The sequence below is a fragment of the Anastrepha ludens genome, chromosome 6 (assembly GCF_028408465.1).
Source record: "Anastrepha ludens isolate Willacy chromosome 6, idAnaLude1.1, whole genome shotgun sequence".
NCBI lineage: Eukaryota > Metazoa > Arthropoda > Insecta > Diptera > Tephritidae > Anastrepha > Anastrepha ludens.
Window position 1 is genome coordinate 59,667,154 of NC_071502.1, and position 17,164 is coordinate 59,684,317.

At 39.0% G+C, this 17,164-nt stretch overlaps 1 protein-coding gene across 7 annotated transcripts in view; it reads right to left on the bottom strand.

Annotated features, from left to right (window-relative positions):
- LOC128867540 (filamin-C) overlaps nt 1-17,164 on the bottom strand; it is a 169,390-nt gene that overhangs the window by 65,196 nt on the left and 87,030 nt on the right. For 3 of the 7 annotated variants that reach the window (XM_054108847.1, XM_054108846.1, XM_054108852.1), the window contains exons 3-9: nt 13,150-13,800; nt 12,775-13,080; nt 11,696-12,715; nt 10,801-11,184; nt 10,418-10,612; nt 6,834-7,288; nt 6,329-6,768 (exon numbers count right to left, since the gene is read on the bottom strand). In XM_054108847.1, the coding sequence (XP_053964822.1) occupies nt 6,329-6,768; nt 6,834-7,288; nt 10,418-10,612; nt 10,801-11,184; nt 11,696-12,715; nt 12,775-13,080; nt 13,150-13,800 (3,451 nt within the window). Of the gene's footprint in view, nt 1-67; nt 288-6,328; nt 6,769-6,833; nt 7,289-10,417; nt 10,613-10,800; nt 11,185-11,695; nt 12,716-12,774; nt 13,081-13,149; nt 13,801-17,164 lie in introns of those variants that run through there. The other 4 variants (XM_054108848.1, XM_054108851.1, XM_054108850.1 and 1 more) reach the window with 4 other exon arrangements.

Sequence of the window (17,164 nt, forward strand, 5' to 3'; positions counted from 1 at the left end):
AAAATTTCACATACATACATACGTATGTATGTAGACAAATTTCACTTTTTACTCATGAAAAACATACAATTTTATTTTATGAAATATTTTACAATGTGAAATTTCTTTTAATTACAATTAATTTATTATTCTCATTCACATTGTGCACTTTTCAATGACTCTATTGGCGTTGACTTTTGTTTGTGTCGTTGTTTTTTTTATTTTATTTTCAATTAAAGTGTAGTTTCGCTTTTTCGAATTTTCTCCGCGGACGTGTCAATTTAGTTGAAAACGCGAGCTAAGACTGTTACCGGCTGAGAAGTTGTGGCGTTTAAGCCATTGTCGTCGCTCAGAGTCTAATGTGGGGAAGTAAGAGAGCCAAAATGATCTTTTGCTCTCTGTGGAGTTATACTCAGTGACAACAAACAGGTAGTAGTGGCAAGTGCGCCCGCTCAACTGAGGCTAATACTAGAGCGCAAGTATTTGCAAAAACATGTTTATTTCATGCAAGCTGAGGTAAGCAATAACCGAGTTTCTCAATTGGGAATGTGCGTGTGAATATCTGATTGTTTTGTGTTGAATGAAGCATTCCCAGTTAGCATGACGGCGTTCAATGGGCGAGTGTAATTAAACATCTGCGACTCTTTGAATAATTGTTTGAAGAGTTGAAATAACAAAATGATTTTATTTTATACTTTTCGCTCGTGTTTTGCTCATGTAACCATTAAATGATTAATCATTCTCATATTTTCTATTACAAATAATTGAGTCAAATAACGGAGTCAAAAACCCATGGTGATATTGTGAAGAAAGTGAATAAGTGCAAATATAATTTAAAGAAGTTAGTGTTTAATTACTAATTATAAGTAGAAAATAATTAAATTCATGAAATTTGTTGAAAGTGAAGTTGAATTCCTTCCATATATCTATGTATATAAGTACTTATGCAGTCACAGCTTATCTGATAAGCGAGACAGACGATTTTTTTGTAAAGTGTTATATATTTCATAATATTTTGCTAAAATGGGAAAACAGATTATGGAGATATTTTATTTATTTATTTTACTATTATTCTTCCACTCATTTCCTTGTAATGCAAAAAAACATACAGAGAATTCACGCAGGAGCTTAAATGGTACAGTTAAAGAAGAGGAACTTCTTCTTTTTCTTAATTGGCGCTATAACCGCTTACGCGATTTTGGCCGAGTTTAACAAAGCGCGCCAGTCGTTTCATTCTCGTGCTAACCGGCGCCAGTTGGACACACCAAGTGAAGCCAACTCCTTCTCCACCTGATCTTTCCAACGCAGAGGAGGCCGCCCTCTTCCTCTACTACCACCAGCTGGTACCGCATCGAATACTTTCAAAGCCGGAGCGTTTGTATCCATTCGGACGACATGACCCAGCCAACGTACCCGCTGGATCTTTATTCGCTGCGCTATGTCTATGTCGTCGTAAAGCTCATACAGCTCATCGTTCCATCGTCTGTGATATTCGCCGTTGCCAACGTGCAAAGGTCCAAAAATCTTACGCCGAATCTTTCTCTCGAACACTCCAAGCGTCGCTTCATCGGATGTTGTCATCGTTCAAGCTTCTGCGCCATACGTTAGGACGGGCATGATGAGAGTCTTGTAGAGTGTAAGTTTTGTTCGTCGAGAGGGGACTTTACTGCTCAGTTGCCTACTTAGTCCAAAGTAGCACTTGTTGGCAAGAGATATTCTACGTTGGATTCCAAGGCTGACATTGTTATCGGTGTTAATGCTGGTTCCTAAATAAACGAAGTCTTTTACAACCTCGAACGTGACGTGGGTGCGTACGTACGTACGTATTAGTTTTGCGGGGATACCAAATTCAGACATCGCGGCATACAGGTAACTCCTTTCCGTAGAGGAACTACTTATTTCTAATTTTTAAAATTGTGAAGCATTTAGTACTTTATTGGGTATCCTTCATTATCAATTACAGCTTGAAGCCTATGTGGCATGCAGTCAACCAATTTTTCTGTGTATTCTGGACTAATACACATTTCAAGTGTTGCATTTTTATGGATGCCATATTTTCTTATATGGACGTCATATTTTCTTATATTTGGCTTCAAAATCGACCACATATTTTCTACGACGTTCAAATCCGGTGTATGTGCAGGAGCTTCAAAAATGTAGGGATATTTATATCTGTATTTGTATTATTTGCGACTTGTATGGTACTTAGGGTCGTTATCTTGACAAAAGCAAAAGTCATTTTCAATTTGTAATTTTCTAGCGCTTTGAGCTAAACTTTCTTGCTGAAGTTTTAAATAAACATATTTGTTCATTGTTTCCTCGATAAAGGTAAAATTTCCAACTCCATTTGATGACACGCATGCCCAAACCATAACGTTGTCATCGCCGTGTTTTATAGTAGCTCGCAAATTTTGGCCTTAGTATTGGCCTCGTGCTATATAAAACGACCATCTGGTCCACATAAGTTTACTATTACCTAGTCTACAAAAACCACAGCCTCTCAAAACGCAACATGTTTTGGTTTTTTTGCATTACAATGAAATGATTCGACACTTTTTATTTGGGTGTAACCTTCAACAGTTTGCTCTCCTTCTCAGCGCACACAACCGCCATTGCCACTAATGTCCAAAACCTCAACAAGGTCCTCAAATCGCTTGCGGGCAGCACTTGTGGCAAAGACAAAGAATTGTTGCTATCGACATTTAAGGTAATTGGTCGGCTGGTTCTGAACTATGCTGCGCCTGTCTTATCGCCTGGAACTAGTGACATGCAGTGGATAAATCTACAGACATGCCAAAATACTGCCATTCGGACAGCGACCGGTTGCCTCCTGATGTCCGCTGTTCAACACCTTCACAACGAGGCACAAATTCTCCCTGTAATGGAGCATAACAAACTGCTCAGCAAGCAGTTCCTGCTAGGATGTTACCGCAGGTTTCACCCCTGCAGACACCTGCTTGAGCCTGAGCCGCCTCCCAGGCACGTTAGGAGACACCTCTTAAACTACATCGACGAAATCCAGGACAAAATTGACAGAAACTTCCTGGACCAGACAGTGTTTAGACAGTCAATAAACGACATTCACCGGTATACCGTCACCTCCTTCTTAAGCTCCCGTCCAGTGAATGCCGTAATCGGAGTCCAACCACCACCTATAGCAGATGAAGAGCTCCAGCTTCCCCGTGATACACGTGTAACACTGGCACAATTACGTTCTGGATACTGTAGCAGGTTAAGCTCCCACTTATCCAGAATCGACCTCGACATACCAAACATATGTCCGGCATGTGAAGGCACCCGCACGACCACCTTTTCACATGCCCTCCAAACCCGACTCATCTAACACCTCTCTCCCTCTGGACCCAACCCGTCGAAACAGCATGTTTCCTGGGCCTACCTTTAGATGAGCTAGACGAAGACGACCGGTGATATGCCCTACACCGGCGGGGCTTCTATTACTGTTAAACAAACAAACACTGTTTTGCATTTTATGTAGAGAAACGAAATAAAGCAAAATAAATAAAATATCTGCATAGTCTGTTTTTCCATTTTTGCAAAATATTATGAAATATAGAAGATTTTACAAAAAAATCGTATCTGTAAGAAATAGGCCCCTTTGTTGGGGCTATGGCGGAGCTCCTCCTCCTGTCTCTGGTGAGCGTCGTAACGTTTTTCTACAAATGGAGGGATCTACAGTTTTATGGCGCCTTCGAATGGCAGTTGCTTTTTATAAGGACCTTTCCCATTGCTCACATACACTCGGAAGTTTGCCATTGCCTGCCGCCACTAGAAACAACTTTTTCTATCATTTGTGCAGGAGGTTCGAATTCGAGCACTAACGAAAGGTACCATCCTTCTTGGCAGCGGCGGCCGCCTATGCATTTTATTTTTGAATTTTATTATTTTAATATTAAGTATCGTCATCATCAATTTCTTTTTGGAATTGGAATGGAACATAGGGCCTGCTCTGTCTTTTATTTCAATATAATATGTGTATATATAGGGATATTTTTACGTTTGTAAAAAAAAAAACAATTGACGACTCGTAGAACAACCCTCAGCTGAGTCTTATTCGACGCTCATATTTATTCACATTAATTCCTGGTAAACTCTCACTCAGGACTTCGCTGCGTGCTACGTGACCATTTCTACCGCACTATGGTGAGTCGTCAAAGATCGTAAAATCTCTCTTGCCGATTGAAAGTGTTTTGCATGCGATTCTCCAAAGTCTTTTGCGATCGAAATGGCTAGCTGGGTTATGTTGGACACGTAGCTACAGGTGAGCGGCTTGGTTTTCAATACACAGAGATTTACTTTGAGATCTTACTCTCTCACTCACTACTGAGAAAGTGCTCTGGGAGAGTTGGATTCGAAGCTTATTGTGAAAAGGCTATTCAATGCAATTACGATACAAAATAAAATAGAACAAAATGCAATGAAGAAAAAGAACTAAATAAACAAAAACTAAAAAGTTACAAAAATAAAAGAATTTTAATGTCAAAATAATACAAAGAAAAATTTTACTTGATATTTAAATTTTAATAGTATTTAAATGATTTAAAATAACTCAAAATCAAATAAAATAGTTTGTTAAAATTTGTATGTTTTGTGTGTGTTTTGTTTTTGTTTTGCGTTCGGTTGACCGTTTACATAGTTTGTAGTCACCCTTCAGTCAAAGCTACTAGTTTTGAACTAACTTACCACCAGTTTGCTTTGCAGCTGAAATAGCCCGTCTTCCATCATTTTAAATGCTAACAAGTCGTATTTTTAACATGGCGATGGATGCCCTGCGTCAGCATTTTAATCGATTAATTAATTAATATGATGCTTGTGAACTAGACGGCTCCAGTATAGAAACATGCAAGTAATGGAGCGCTTAAAGGTCAAAGATTTCGCGTCACTTAAACTATTTTTTTTTTTTAATTAGTAGATAAGTTATTCAAAAACAAAATTGGATGATTAATTTTGCGCCACCTTGTACAAATCAATGAACCATTCAGCATCTACAAGTCTTATACCAGTTTTTGAACTACAGTCCAATCGTGATAGTCCGACACATACGGGACCGACTCGTTGTCGGATTATCAAATATTCCGGACTACCGAAGGTTCCATTTAATGACACGAAAAGACAGAAAAAAATCACATCAACACCGTCAGAAATCGCGAGAGAACTGGCCTCGTTCATATTCAATGACAAATACGTTGTGACCGGGAAACAAAACACAATCCCCCTCTGCTGCTCTGCTACGACTGATCAAAATAAAATAATGTCAATTGCATCCATAGACGTTATGAGGTTGTCGGATTACCGAACGTGTCGGATTAAGAAATGTCGGACTATCACGATTGTACTGTAATTAATAATGGACAAAAAAAGGGTTATGGCCTCCATCAACATTTACAGTCTGATTCGCTTAATTCGCTTTGCGCGCATCCTTACAATTTTTATGTATAGTTTAGAGTATTTTTTTCCATACACCTCTAATTCTGCAACTGGTACAATTTCTAACTACTCTTGAACTATTTAATATGACTTCCATCAAATAAGAGTTTCCAGAGTAGTTTGGTCAGAGCTGGTTTGCAACCAACCTTGTAATAATAATTGACCGAGAAAATTTGAAAATTCTTCGGAGTCCTCTGGTTGAGCGCACAAATTATCCAAATTCACCACCAAGAATTATTGAATTATGCTTGTAAAACTGTCGACTAACATTTGATATTTTGAGAGCCACTGGGCCTAAATTTTTCACTAAAGGTGCTTGTCTCGACTAATACTATTTTGTAACTATGGTAAAATACTGGTTGACGGTGTGGGCAGTTTCAAAAGGCTGGAGGTAAGCAATTCAACACGAACGGTGGAAAGCAATGCATAACAAAATTTGTGCTCCAAAATGATCTCCAAATTTTGTATATTTTATTTTATACGAAAATTTTAAGAACTAAAAGATTGAAGGAACATTAAGCATGAAAAAAATGTATTTATAGGAAAAAGGCGTGTTCACACATATTTCAATATTATTTTCCGCAAATGCAGCTTACCTTAGTTTATTTTGCAAGCAAAAATACTCCTTGTATACATTTCTCTTCTTCTCAGTTGAGTAATATTTTTCATGAGACTTATGAGAGATTTTATCAAGTAAATTGTTACAAACTAGTGAATTATAGGGGCAATTTATATTAGGAAATACTCGAGTTTTGTTAGAAAAACTCAGTTTACTCGAAGAAATGAAGTTTAAAAGTCCCAATGATGCGAAAAAACCGGTTGGAGCACCCTTATGCATGGACACATTTTCTTGCATGTGTAGTAGTTGCAGATATTCACATATTTATGCTTGTCAAGCACTCACCTGTCACTGTTTCGCCATTGAAAGTGATCTGTACGGTGTGTATTCCCGGTTCGTGGGGCGTGAAGCTGGCTACAAAACGTTGACCACCCAACGAACGTACCGACGATGTGACACGACCACCATTGACAAGTATCTCCAAATTACCCGAACCGGCCTTCGAACCATCGATCTCGAACTCTACGGGACGTCCAATGGCACCGTTTGGAATATTCTGTACACGTATGGCACGCGCACCGGTGGCATTGTTGTCTATGGGTCGAAATCGCGATAGTGAACTATAGCCATAATGACCATTCCCATTGCCACCACCACCACCACCACCACCAGAGGTACTTTCCCTTACGACATGCTCACTAGACTCCTTAACGGTCTTCGTGTAACCACCCGATTTGTCGGTGTAAGTGTTGTTCGAGTGTGATTTAACTGTAATGGCACTGGGTCTGCAAACGAATTCAGTTTAATTTTAGAAAATAAAGGATTATATCTCTTTTTCCAGTAAACTCACTTGTAACGATCCACATCATCGACTGAATCACGTGATCCACGTCGATCAGAGTGATACTTTTGTTCCTGCAATGCAAATTTGTTGTATTGTGTATTGCGATGTGTTTCATGGTCGATATCGGGTCGATTGTACGAGAGGTCTGTATTCAATTGCTTTTCCGTCATATTTGCCAACGATTCGAGCGAATTATGCGAAAGCATATGTTTGGTTTTATTGATGACATCCCAGCTGTCGCGTCGTGCCGTTGTCGGTTTGATTGATGATACGCGCACATTCGATGAATGATCGATGCGCGGTTCAGGTGAGGCGGTACGACGCAAGCGCTCAGCTGTTGTGTAGAGTGAGGGGCTGGCACGTATATTGGAGTCGGAAACATAATTAGAGGTCGATTTGTATGTCGAAGATTTCTCAACGGTGCGAGAAGTTTCGTAATCGGAGCGATTATTTAGACCGTTCTGAAAGATTATGGAAAACAGAAATAGTTAGATGTGAATTTTAAAGCAAATTGTAATGCTTTGAATTCTTTACTCCAGCAGAGTTTTAATTGGTTGGATATCTATAACTGCCATCACTTATAGGAGAAGACTTCGGTTGGGCGGGACCTGTGTCAACCTGTATCAACAGATGATTGTTTCAAGTTGGAAATGTGCAACCTTCTAAAGCTGTTCCCACAGTGCTTAATGCTTCATGACGTCACGACGTTCCCACGGCAGTCGGTTCTACGTTACCGGAACCACCAGGATTTACATCCGATCAAGGGTTGTCACTTCAGCAGCATTCCTCGTATATGCCTGAGGAATGTTTATGCTGCTACAACAACAACAACAACAACAACGTCACTTGGGTTATAGCAGCAGTTTTTTAACGAACAGTCTCCGTTTGTGTTGGTGAAATACAAAAAAATATCAGTACAGTTCCGCTCAAGTTGCTTCGTTGCCGTCTGAAAAACGACTGGTTGGACGAGCGTGTGAATACAAGTGAAATGATCGTGCAGAATTTGTCTGCGAATCTCCCAAGTGACGTGGCAGCCGAGGTCCAACTCACAATTTTCTTTTTCCCCAAAGCTAAAGAGCAAACCTTGTAAATCTATCCTTCTTGGTAGCCCGCCCGATTTTATTTTTCACCATAGCAGATTGAACAAACCAGGTAATCTATCATCCTGGACGTTAGCCAAACAAATGATTCCTTCCAAACTAAAATTTGGGTAAGTAAAATGCACAAAATTTAAAAGGAATGAAATTTTGAAGAACAAATCCTTTTAGTTTAACATTCAGAAGGAGTTCTTGGCTGATCCCAGCAAGCGTGAGAAAAAAATCTTTGTATCACGGCAACATCTGGAACTTAATTGCCGCCATTTGAGGGTCTGAATAAAAAAAAATATATTTTTTTATACACAAGCTGCTGAAGAAACTCATGAAGTCCACGGCTAACTTTTTATTGACTAGGCCTGCATTTGATATTTGATTGATGGTATTTAAAATTTACTTTTCTTAATTTTAACTATTTTTGGTAATGGAAAGCGGTTTTCGTTTCAGGCCAACAAGTAACTCTTAATGGCTAGTTATGCTGTGCTCGTATTTTAAAGTTTTTTGTTTTTTTTTTGGCAAGCATTTCAATAGTTGATCTTTCTTAAGTGGGACCTTTGAATTTCATAGGGCACCCTATTTTTGTCAGTTTGGCTCCAGTTTTCGAGATTACGGTGTTTGAAAACCTTGCTTGACGCCGCTGAAAGCCCATTTAGAAACAACCTTACATTTTAAATTTTGAAACGGAAAAAACTGAATGTTAAACTCGGCCAATCTTCGGACGAAGGATATTCGCATCAATTACATGATAGATTTTAAAGTGGCTTTCCAATTTTTCCATGGAAACAAATACCATATTAAGTGTATGAGTACCATGAAGAAACTATTTATAGGGTGATCCATACAATTTGCTTTTTTTTAATCATATTTTATTTTGACAGTGTGAGCTTTTCCCCGCTGGAAGTCTTTATTGAAAGTCAGAATCATATCTTCACGCATTTTCATCCTAGCGGCTATTTTAACAAACAAAAATGCCGCTCCTGGGGAAAATGCGCACGTGATCGTCGAGAAGCCAATGCATCCTTAGAGAATGACATTTTGATATGGATTTTGAAATAGTGGAATCACTAGCCTATATTCCTTTTAAAATGCTGCTGAAAATGCCATTTCCGTCAACGGTGAGCGCTACAGAGACATGATAAACAATCTTTCTTATCGACTGTTGAGAGGGCAGAAAATGTAATTTTTTTTAAGTTTGAGTGCTGCATTTTGACTGTATACCCATATTTCAGAAAGGAATATGAAATATGTATAAAGATCTGCAACATTTAATTTAATTTAATTAATAAGAGGTGTTATTTTAAAATTCAAAGAAAAGTGCTATTTTTTAATATAAATGATCGGATGTTTATTTCATTATAAAGAGGAAGGTATGCCGTTAATAGAGGAAACTAACATCAGGCAAATGACCACCACGACCAGGCCTACAGAATAATATCCTTTTCATGAAATTTTCCATAACCGAATTGCAAAGTGGCTGCCCTATGTCCTCGATAGCTTCACGGGTTCCATCTTTGAGATCTTGAATCGACTCTGGGCTGTTGGCGTAGACCTTCTCTTTCACGTGCCCCAAAGAAAAAAGTCACAAGGTGTTAAATCACAAGATCTCGGTGGCCAATTGTGATCACCTCTTCGAGAGGTAACACGGACCGGAAACTTTTCCGGTAAAAGATCAATGGTTTCGTTGCTTGTGTGGCACGTAGCGCCGTCTTGTTGAAAATATACGTTGTCCAGATCAATACCATCCAATTCCGGCCAAAAAAAATCGTTAATCACCTCTCGATAGCGCAATCGAATCCAAAATAAAACCTGTTATTGGAAAACCCTTTAGTACATTTCTGAATTCTTAGTAAAGAAAAAGCGCTTTTCAGTATCTTAATTAGCGAGAATGAGCCAAACGCGTGGTCTTACCCCAACCAGTACTGATTCGAAACCCCAAGATTTCTTCTCTATATAGACCTCGTTGCAAAATGATATACGCACCACTATTTGTTTTATAAAAAATATAGTGTATACTACAACAAAAACCACAAAAAAAAGTTTAAAACTTTGCCTTAAATTTTTCGAATTTCATCAAAGCTTTAAACTTTTCAACCAGAATTTTTGTAGGTATGCAGTTTTATAGCCCATAGAGTTTTATTATAATAAGGCGCTAGTTTCAAATGATTACAAAATAGCATTGATTTTTGAGAATTTTTGCGCCTTTTCTTCCATACAAAGTGCTTGCTGGAATTTTTATATGAAAAAAAGCACGGTTAACAAAGCAAATCCACGGTTTTTTGTAGTTACTTGAAATTTTAGTATAAGTATGAACTATCATACGTATAATTTTATAAATAAAGAGTGGTGTGTCGTTGGGTTATGAATTAATAATGATTAGGTCAAGTATTTACATGTCAAAGGTTAATTTCGTTTGTAGACGATTTATTTTTTTTTCATTTTTAAGAAGAAGTAAAAGGACCTAAAAGTATATATATATAAGTATAAATTCTTGCTCACCTTATTCAGAGTTGTGACTGGGCTGCCAATTCGGTGTGTGGCTGTCGAAATGTAGGCATTGCTGGGTGAATAGCGTTGCACCGGCGAAATTGAGGTGTGTCGTGGACTGGCGCTTAAGTTGCGCGCATTCGACTCATATGGAATCGAAGTTTTAATTGTCAATGGACTGTGGGTGCGTACTTCACTCGAGCGTATCTGTGGGAAGTGCAGCGTAAAAGCAAAAATGTTAGGCAAAATAAACAAAATACTCATTTGTATGTAAATATGTAAACAAACGAAATAATACCAACAACTTATTGAGCACTTATACGAAACAATAGCGACAAGGTTAAACACATCAAACATTTAAACAAACAATATTAACTAATTATTGAAGTAATTACACTAGGTATCGGGCTGAGACGTGTCGCGAAAGTAGTTGCCGATTTGGCATTGGCTGTGTGACTGTGCTGTTGCTGCTGCACATGGAATTGTTGGTAGAGCGATGGCGCTTGCGTTGGCGAGTCATCAAAGCGATCTTCGCGTGGTGGCGCCAATTTCAAATCGCGATCATTGCGCTTATGATGGTACAGCTCATTCTCTTTGTCGTAGTAGTAGTCCTGTTTGGTGGTGGACGAATTCGAAGAGACTTTCGAGTCACGACGTGTCGTATTGAGGGTATACAAATCGGTCGAGTTGATATATTTGGTTGTAGGAGAATTGTTGTATAGATCGCGTGAGAGGAGTTGGGAAGCCGGTGGTGGTGTGGGGGAAGTTGCCAATTTATCCTAAACACGCAATTTTGCAATGTGTGGGAATGCGCGGGAGAGTGCAATTGTAAGGATACACAAAATTAAAGACATACATACATACATATTGTATATGGGGGAAGAAGAGAGAGAGAGTGATTAAAGACATTTTTGGTTAGTTTCGGTTGATTTGGAGTCTAAAATTGTATATTAGTAGCGGATGCGTGGGTGCGAGGCGGCGTAAAGCAGTGCGGGTTTCGTCTTCAAGATTAGTGATAGCGGAATATTATTTATTAGTGAGTAAACTACAATACATGTACATACATATCTACAATCATAAGTGTTTTTATATTGACTATGCAGGTAACCGAAGCAACTGATATAACTCGGATAAAGCTATCCATCTCTTTACACTCCGATTCTGCGTAGGAACTGAAGATCAGTCACTACAGCTACCTGCGGCTCATTTCAGACATACAATTATGATTTTAGCACAAATGACCACTTCCAAGCTCACAACTCCCAATTTCGTTTATCTTTCCACACTCACCTCACTCTCTCTTTTGTAGTAGCTCGATGTGGTGCGGTAGTCGGGCGTATCGATTTTCGGTGATACTTGCGGCGAGTATGATCTTTGTCGTTCTGCGCTGTTGTGATTCAATAAATCTCGACGTGAGAGCGAAGCTGTTGCTGCCGATGTGGCATTCCTATAGTCATTGTGTCTCGTATTTGTGGTGGAAGTGTAATGCATCGAGGGACTCTCTGAGCGATGTTTGCTCTCATGCAAAGGGCTGCTACGCGTTTTGCCCGAACGCCCCTTGGTGCCGACACGCATAATGAACGGCGAACCTTTCACATCGTAACCATTGAAATATATGTACACGCGATATTTGCCATTTTGGCGTGGCATGAAAGTGACTCTATACTTATTTTCAACGATCTTTTCAATAGAGCAGACAAGCGAGCGTTTGTCATGCACAATGTCCACATGCAGTTCGCCAGTGACACCAACGCCACGTGCATCCACCTCGAAGGAGTGTGCTCGCAACGGCATTGCGCCATCCAAGCCATGCACCGAGACGCCGCTGGCATCGAAGACGGCACAAGTGAATGGTCCTCCCTGAATATGACGGCCCTGGTAGGTAATGGCGATTTCCCAAATGCCTGCTTCGTCCGGCTTAAATATGGCACTGTGTCCTTCCTCGACCTTCTTCAACGGGCAGTTGTGCGAGATGCCAGTCGGCGAAACGGCAGTGACGAGTATGTCTTCGGTCTTTGGTGCGCCAGTGGCGTTGACTAGCACCTCGACAAGACTACCTAGAGCACAGGGTGCCATGCCAGGTGGTGCCACTTGTATAAAACGTGGCAGCACACGGAAGAAATGTCCGCCCAGACTATCGTCGCCAATCTCCACAACTATCTCATGCATGCCATACTTGTCGGGTATGTAGACGCCTTCGCCATGTGGATTGAGACGTACCGGTTGCGGCTGGCCTGATGGTGGCACTACAAATGCTTTCACCGAGCTAAGGCTAATATCGCGTGAGAGCACATCGATGCGGAAGTGAGTCTGAAAAGGGATTTGTATTAGAGCGCATTGCGTCTTAAGGTTCTCTCTGTTATACGTACCGGTTCACCAACACGTCCGGAATTGCTTTCCATTAAAACATTGATTAAATCGGAAAGTGGTGGTCGTGGTGGCACCCACTGTAAGTGTGCAGCATAAGCCATTATGCCCAAATGCTCTACTTCTGGATTAGCCATGTCCTTGGCCGTGAGTATGGGTTGAACGCCCAGACGCTGGCCAGCTTCCACCGCTTTGCGAATATTATTTTCATAATGGAAAGGGTCGGTACTTAATTTTTCTGGTGCAGGTGCAGGGCCACCGAGCCCTTTAATAATTTCACACATAACACGCCCATCGTTCCAGTCCGTCTACACAAAAACAGGGAAATATTAAGAAAAATCACTGGTTGACTGTTACAAAACTGCTTCGAAACTTACCGTGAAATTCTTAACAGAATCCTTGACCTGTGTATTAACCCAACGCATGGTAGCATTATAACCTGGTCCACCAGGCTTCATAAAGTACGATAGATATGTCATACCAGATAATTCATCCAACCATGGGGAAGCCAAATACTCCGGTTCCAACACTTTTGGCACACCGAACTCACTTTGGGCCAAATTCATGGCATTCGTGCAGTTGCGCACACTTTGACTAGGATCTAGCGAACGCCAATGTGGAAATAGGCCCGGTTGACAGTAGTCCAACAATGCGGCCAAGTTGACACCACTATTCCAGTCCGTGGTCAAATTGGTGATCTTGCATTCGGGTAACGCTGCCTGTAACCAGGCGAGCATAAGCTTCCTGGGTGGGAACTTGCTGCGACCGATTTGGTAACGCACAATCAGCGACCAGATAAGACCCAAAATGAGTTTCACATTGCCATTCACAATGTCCACATTGCCAATATTGACGAGTTTGATGTGGTCCTTTTCGACGGCACTTAACGCTGTTGTTGCATTCTCTAGGTAATGATGTTGATTGGCTGGACGTCGGTTCCATGATGGTTTAAGTGGACGTGTTTGTAGGTTCTCCACCAGCGCGCAGAGACAAGTGCCATCACAGAAGTCGGTCGCCCAATCGTGGACCTAGGCAGAAAGATATAATAAGAATAAACATTTTAGTCAAAGAAATTAGTGCGAGTACAGAGCAAGAGATTATACAAGAAGAAGTTAAATAATTAGAACAAATAGTTACAGCCTTCAATTTTGTGTGAGCAATTGTTCATTTGCAAGTGTTCAAACTTGCATCCAAAGCAGTATTTGTTTTCCTGATTTTTTGAGAAAGGCGCTAAGTATTAAGCCCCATTGAAATAAGCTGTCAACATTCAACATGGCTCTTGAATAGTATTGCAGTCCTACTTTTTTCTTCAAAGTTTCTTATATTGCTTAACCTATGAAAGATTATGGCAGGTAATCCAACAAAAGTAAAATTGCAGAAATTTCTTAATGAGGGATTTGACGTTTTCAATTATTACTGATATGATTTGAAGCGCCCCAAGTGTTTTTCTACCAAGCGAAACTTTGGAGCTGATTCCTTGAATGGAAAACTAATTGAAGTACACATTAGGATGGCCACCACAACACCCGGACTTATACTCGAGCGATAACATGTGGGGCAACCTTCCTCGTCGAGTAAGTGACGAAGCTGGGAGACATAAGTTTTAGATAATGTAAGGACTGGGTAATACAGTCATTGAAGAATAGTCTCGAATACCTCTTTCAGAGATTAAAATTGTCGTTGTTTCGATGTCTAGACGGATTTCTGAAGTGATAAATAAATCTGGAGGTGGGACTCACTGCTAATTTTATGCCACCTACATTTGTTATGGTTTTCCCAATAATTGTTTTATTTTAATCGAGTTTAGCAAATAAGTTAGAATTTACTTAAAAAAAAAAAACATTAATAAAGAAAGTTTGTATTGCGTTTAAATAAAGAACTTTTTATTTGTTTGACTCCTAATAAATATTGCTACAGCTTAATCAAAAATCAATCAGCTGATTTGATGACGTATCTAGGGGAGTGACAGCGGTTTGTTTACGACAAAACAGACGTTGTGTTGGTGATATAGTAAGAAAAAATCATCGCATCTACTTCGCTGCCATCTGAACGGCAACTGATTTGACGAGCGTAAGTATACGTGCGAAATGAGCGGGAACAGTTCTGCTGGGAGTTCCCTATGACGTGGGTGCCGAAGTTATGCTCACATGTTTGTTTCGGATGGTCAAACTTTGTAATCTATTATCCTTAGGTCATACATGGTGCGTGTGTAGCACTAAATTAGTAGAGTGTTGCCACTAGTTTGAATTTTAAAATAAGTAATTTAAAAAGAAAAAAGGAGGCAAAACAGTACTAAAGCTTGGGTATCAACGAAAATATAAAAAGAAACATCTGTTTCAAATTTTTGGAATAGTGTTGCCACATAATTTTATTGCAAAAGTAGCAATTTATCACAAATTAAATCGCTTGAATATTAAGAGATGGGTATTAAATGAAAGCATTTCAAAAAAGCTTAATGAATCAAATAAAATTTCTGGCTGGTGTTACCACCTATTTTTTGTGGAAATTAAGAAATTGATTACACAAGTTTTTATGCATATTTCAATGTCAAGGTAAAGATAGCTATAATCCAATAAGATATTCAAATATTTTTGCCATCTAATTTTAAACAAAAATTTTAATTAATATAAAAAAAGTGCGTGTGGCGTGGTACACATAACAGAACTGAAACTTTCAAGGCAGACAAATGAAAAGGGAGAAACCCAAGAGAGAATGAGAGAGAGAGAGAGAGAATGAAAGAATATATATCAAAATAAATTCACAACATTTGCAGAGAATACAAATAGATAAAATTTACAAAAAACGGAGAAAGATCGACCGGAGTAGGTGAACGCCGGACACAAGCCGTGGCAACAACGTGCACTACTCCGAGCGTTTATCACCAGGCCCTCAACAACGGGACAAATTACCACAAGGCAATACCAATAAATCCGACACCGGAATGGATAGCCCTTTATATTACGCACAAGCACAAGCCAGGAAACGGAAATAAGCACCAAAAAGTAGGCATCAAAACAAACGCCAGAAAACTGGGACCGAAAAACACCCCAAACAGTAGACACTAAGGAAATATAACGCCAAAAAGTAGGCACCAAAAATATATTTCCTACAAGTTAGCCACAACAAACAAGCGCCAAAAAGTAGGCAGTGTTACTTCTCTCTAGAAATTAGCAACCACAAGGAAAAATTCAGGAAAACTAGCCTAAAGTGTATCTAAGATATATATAAGGTTAAGCTCTCTCTCTCCTTTTCCTCAACGTTATATCTGTTTTCTCTCTCGCGGAACGAAAATGCTCAAAACGTTGCATGACCTTGAAATTTTACTCTCCATTCTCGCTCGTCCATCGACGCCTAAGAAGTTTCACTTCAATAACACAATTTAATTACAGGTTAGGACATGGGTATAAAAAAGAATGATACAGCTTTACTTAAAATTATTTCTACATAGCGTTGCCACCTAACTTTTAAGATGAAAATAGTAAATAACAGTACACATGAATTAAGTATTATGATATGAGTAGTGCGCAAATCATCACTGAGAACATATGAATGAAGAAGTATTTTTGAGTGGTGTTGCCTCTTATTTTATTTTACACAGAAATTATTGGAATTGCCTTATAATATAAAGAATGTTGAACAACGTTTTGAAGCTGTATTAGACGAAAATCACTTTCGATTTCTTAAATTTATTTATAAATCAGTGAGGGTTTAATTTTATTCGCAAGCTAAGCAGCTAGCACTTAATAAAAATTTATCGGTTTCTCTTGAAACTTGCTATTCGACGGATAGCTGAACTCAAAAACGGTATTAGATTTCCAATTTAATTCAAAATTTTCCATCCAATATGGAGAAATAATTTCTAGAAATGGAGTGGATATGCTTGAAATTCATTACTCACATGTTTTTCAGAATTGCTGAGTAGGAAATTAAAGTTGTTATTAGTGCCTTCAACTGAATCGGATTAATTTTCAAAAAATGTTTGGCATTACTGAACTTGCTATCACCATTTCTGAAAAACATAACATTTCCCAGCATCGAACGGCAATTACGAATGCACTTTAAATAGAAGACAAGAATTTTAGAAACACTCAAAAAATTTTAAAAGTTGAAAAATGTTTGAAAAACTTGTATTTTCATCCATAATGGATTCACTATTTTAAAACAAACCAAAACCAACATCAGATTCGCAATACATATAAGCAACTCCACAAACCCTGAGTAATGAGTTTCAGGCAATGACAATGCGTTAAAATTTCTATATCAACTCATTAGCTTGAACAGATTTTTCCTCGAATTTTTACTTGCTTGCGAATCCACGAAATCATGGGTTTAACACTGGTTCTGTGTTATCATTACTACAGCCGAAAACATAATAATTGATCTAATAAAAGT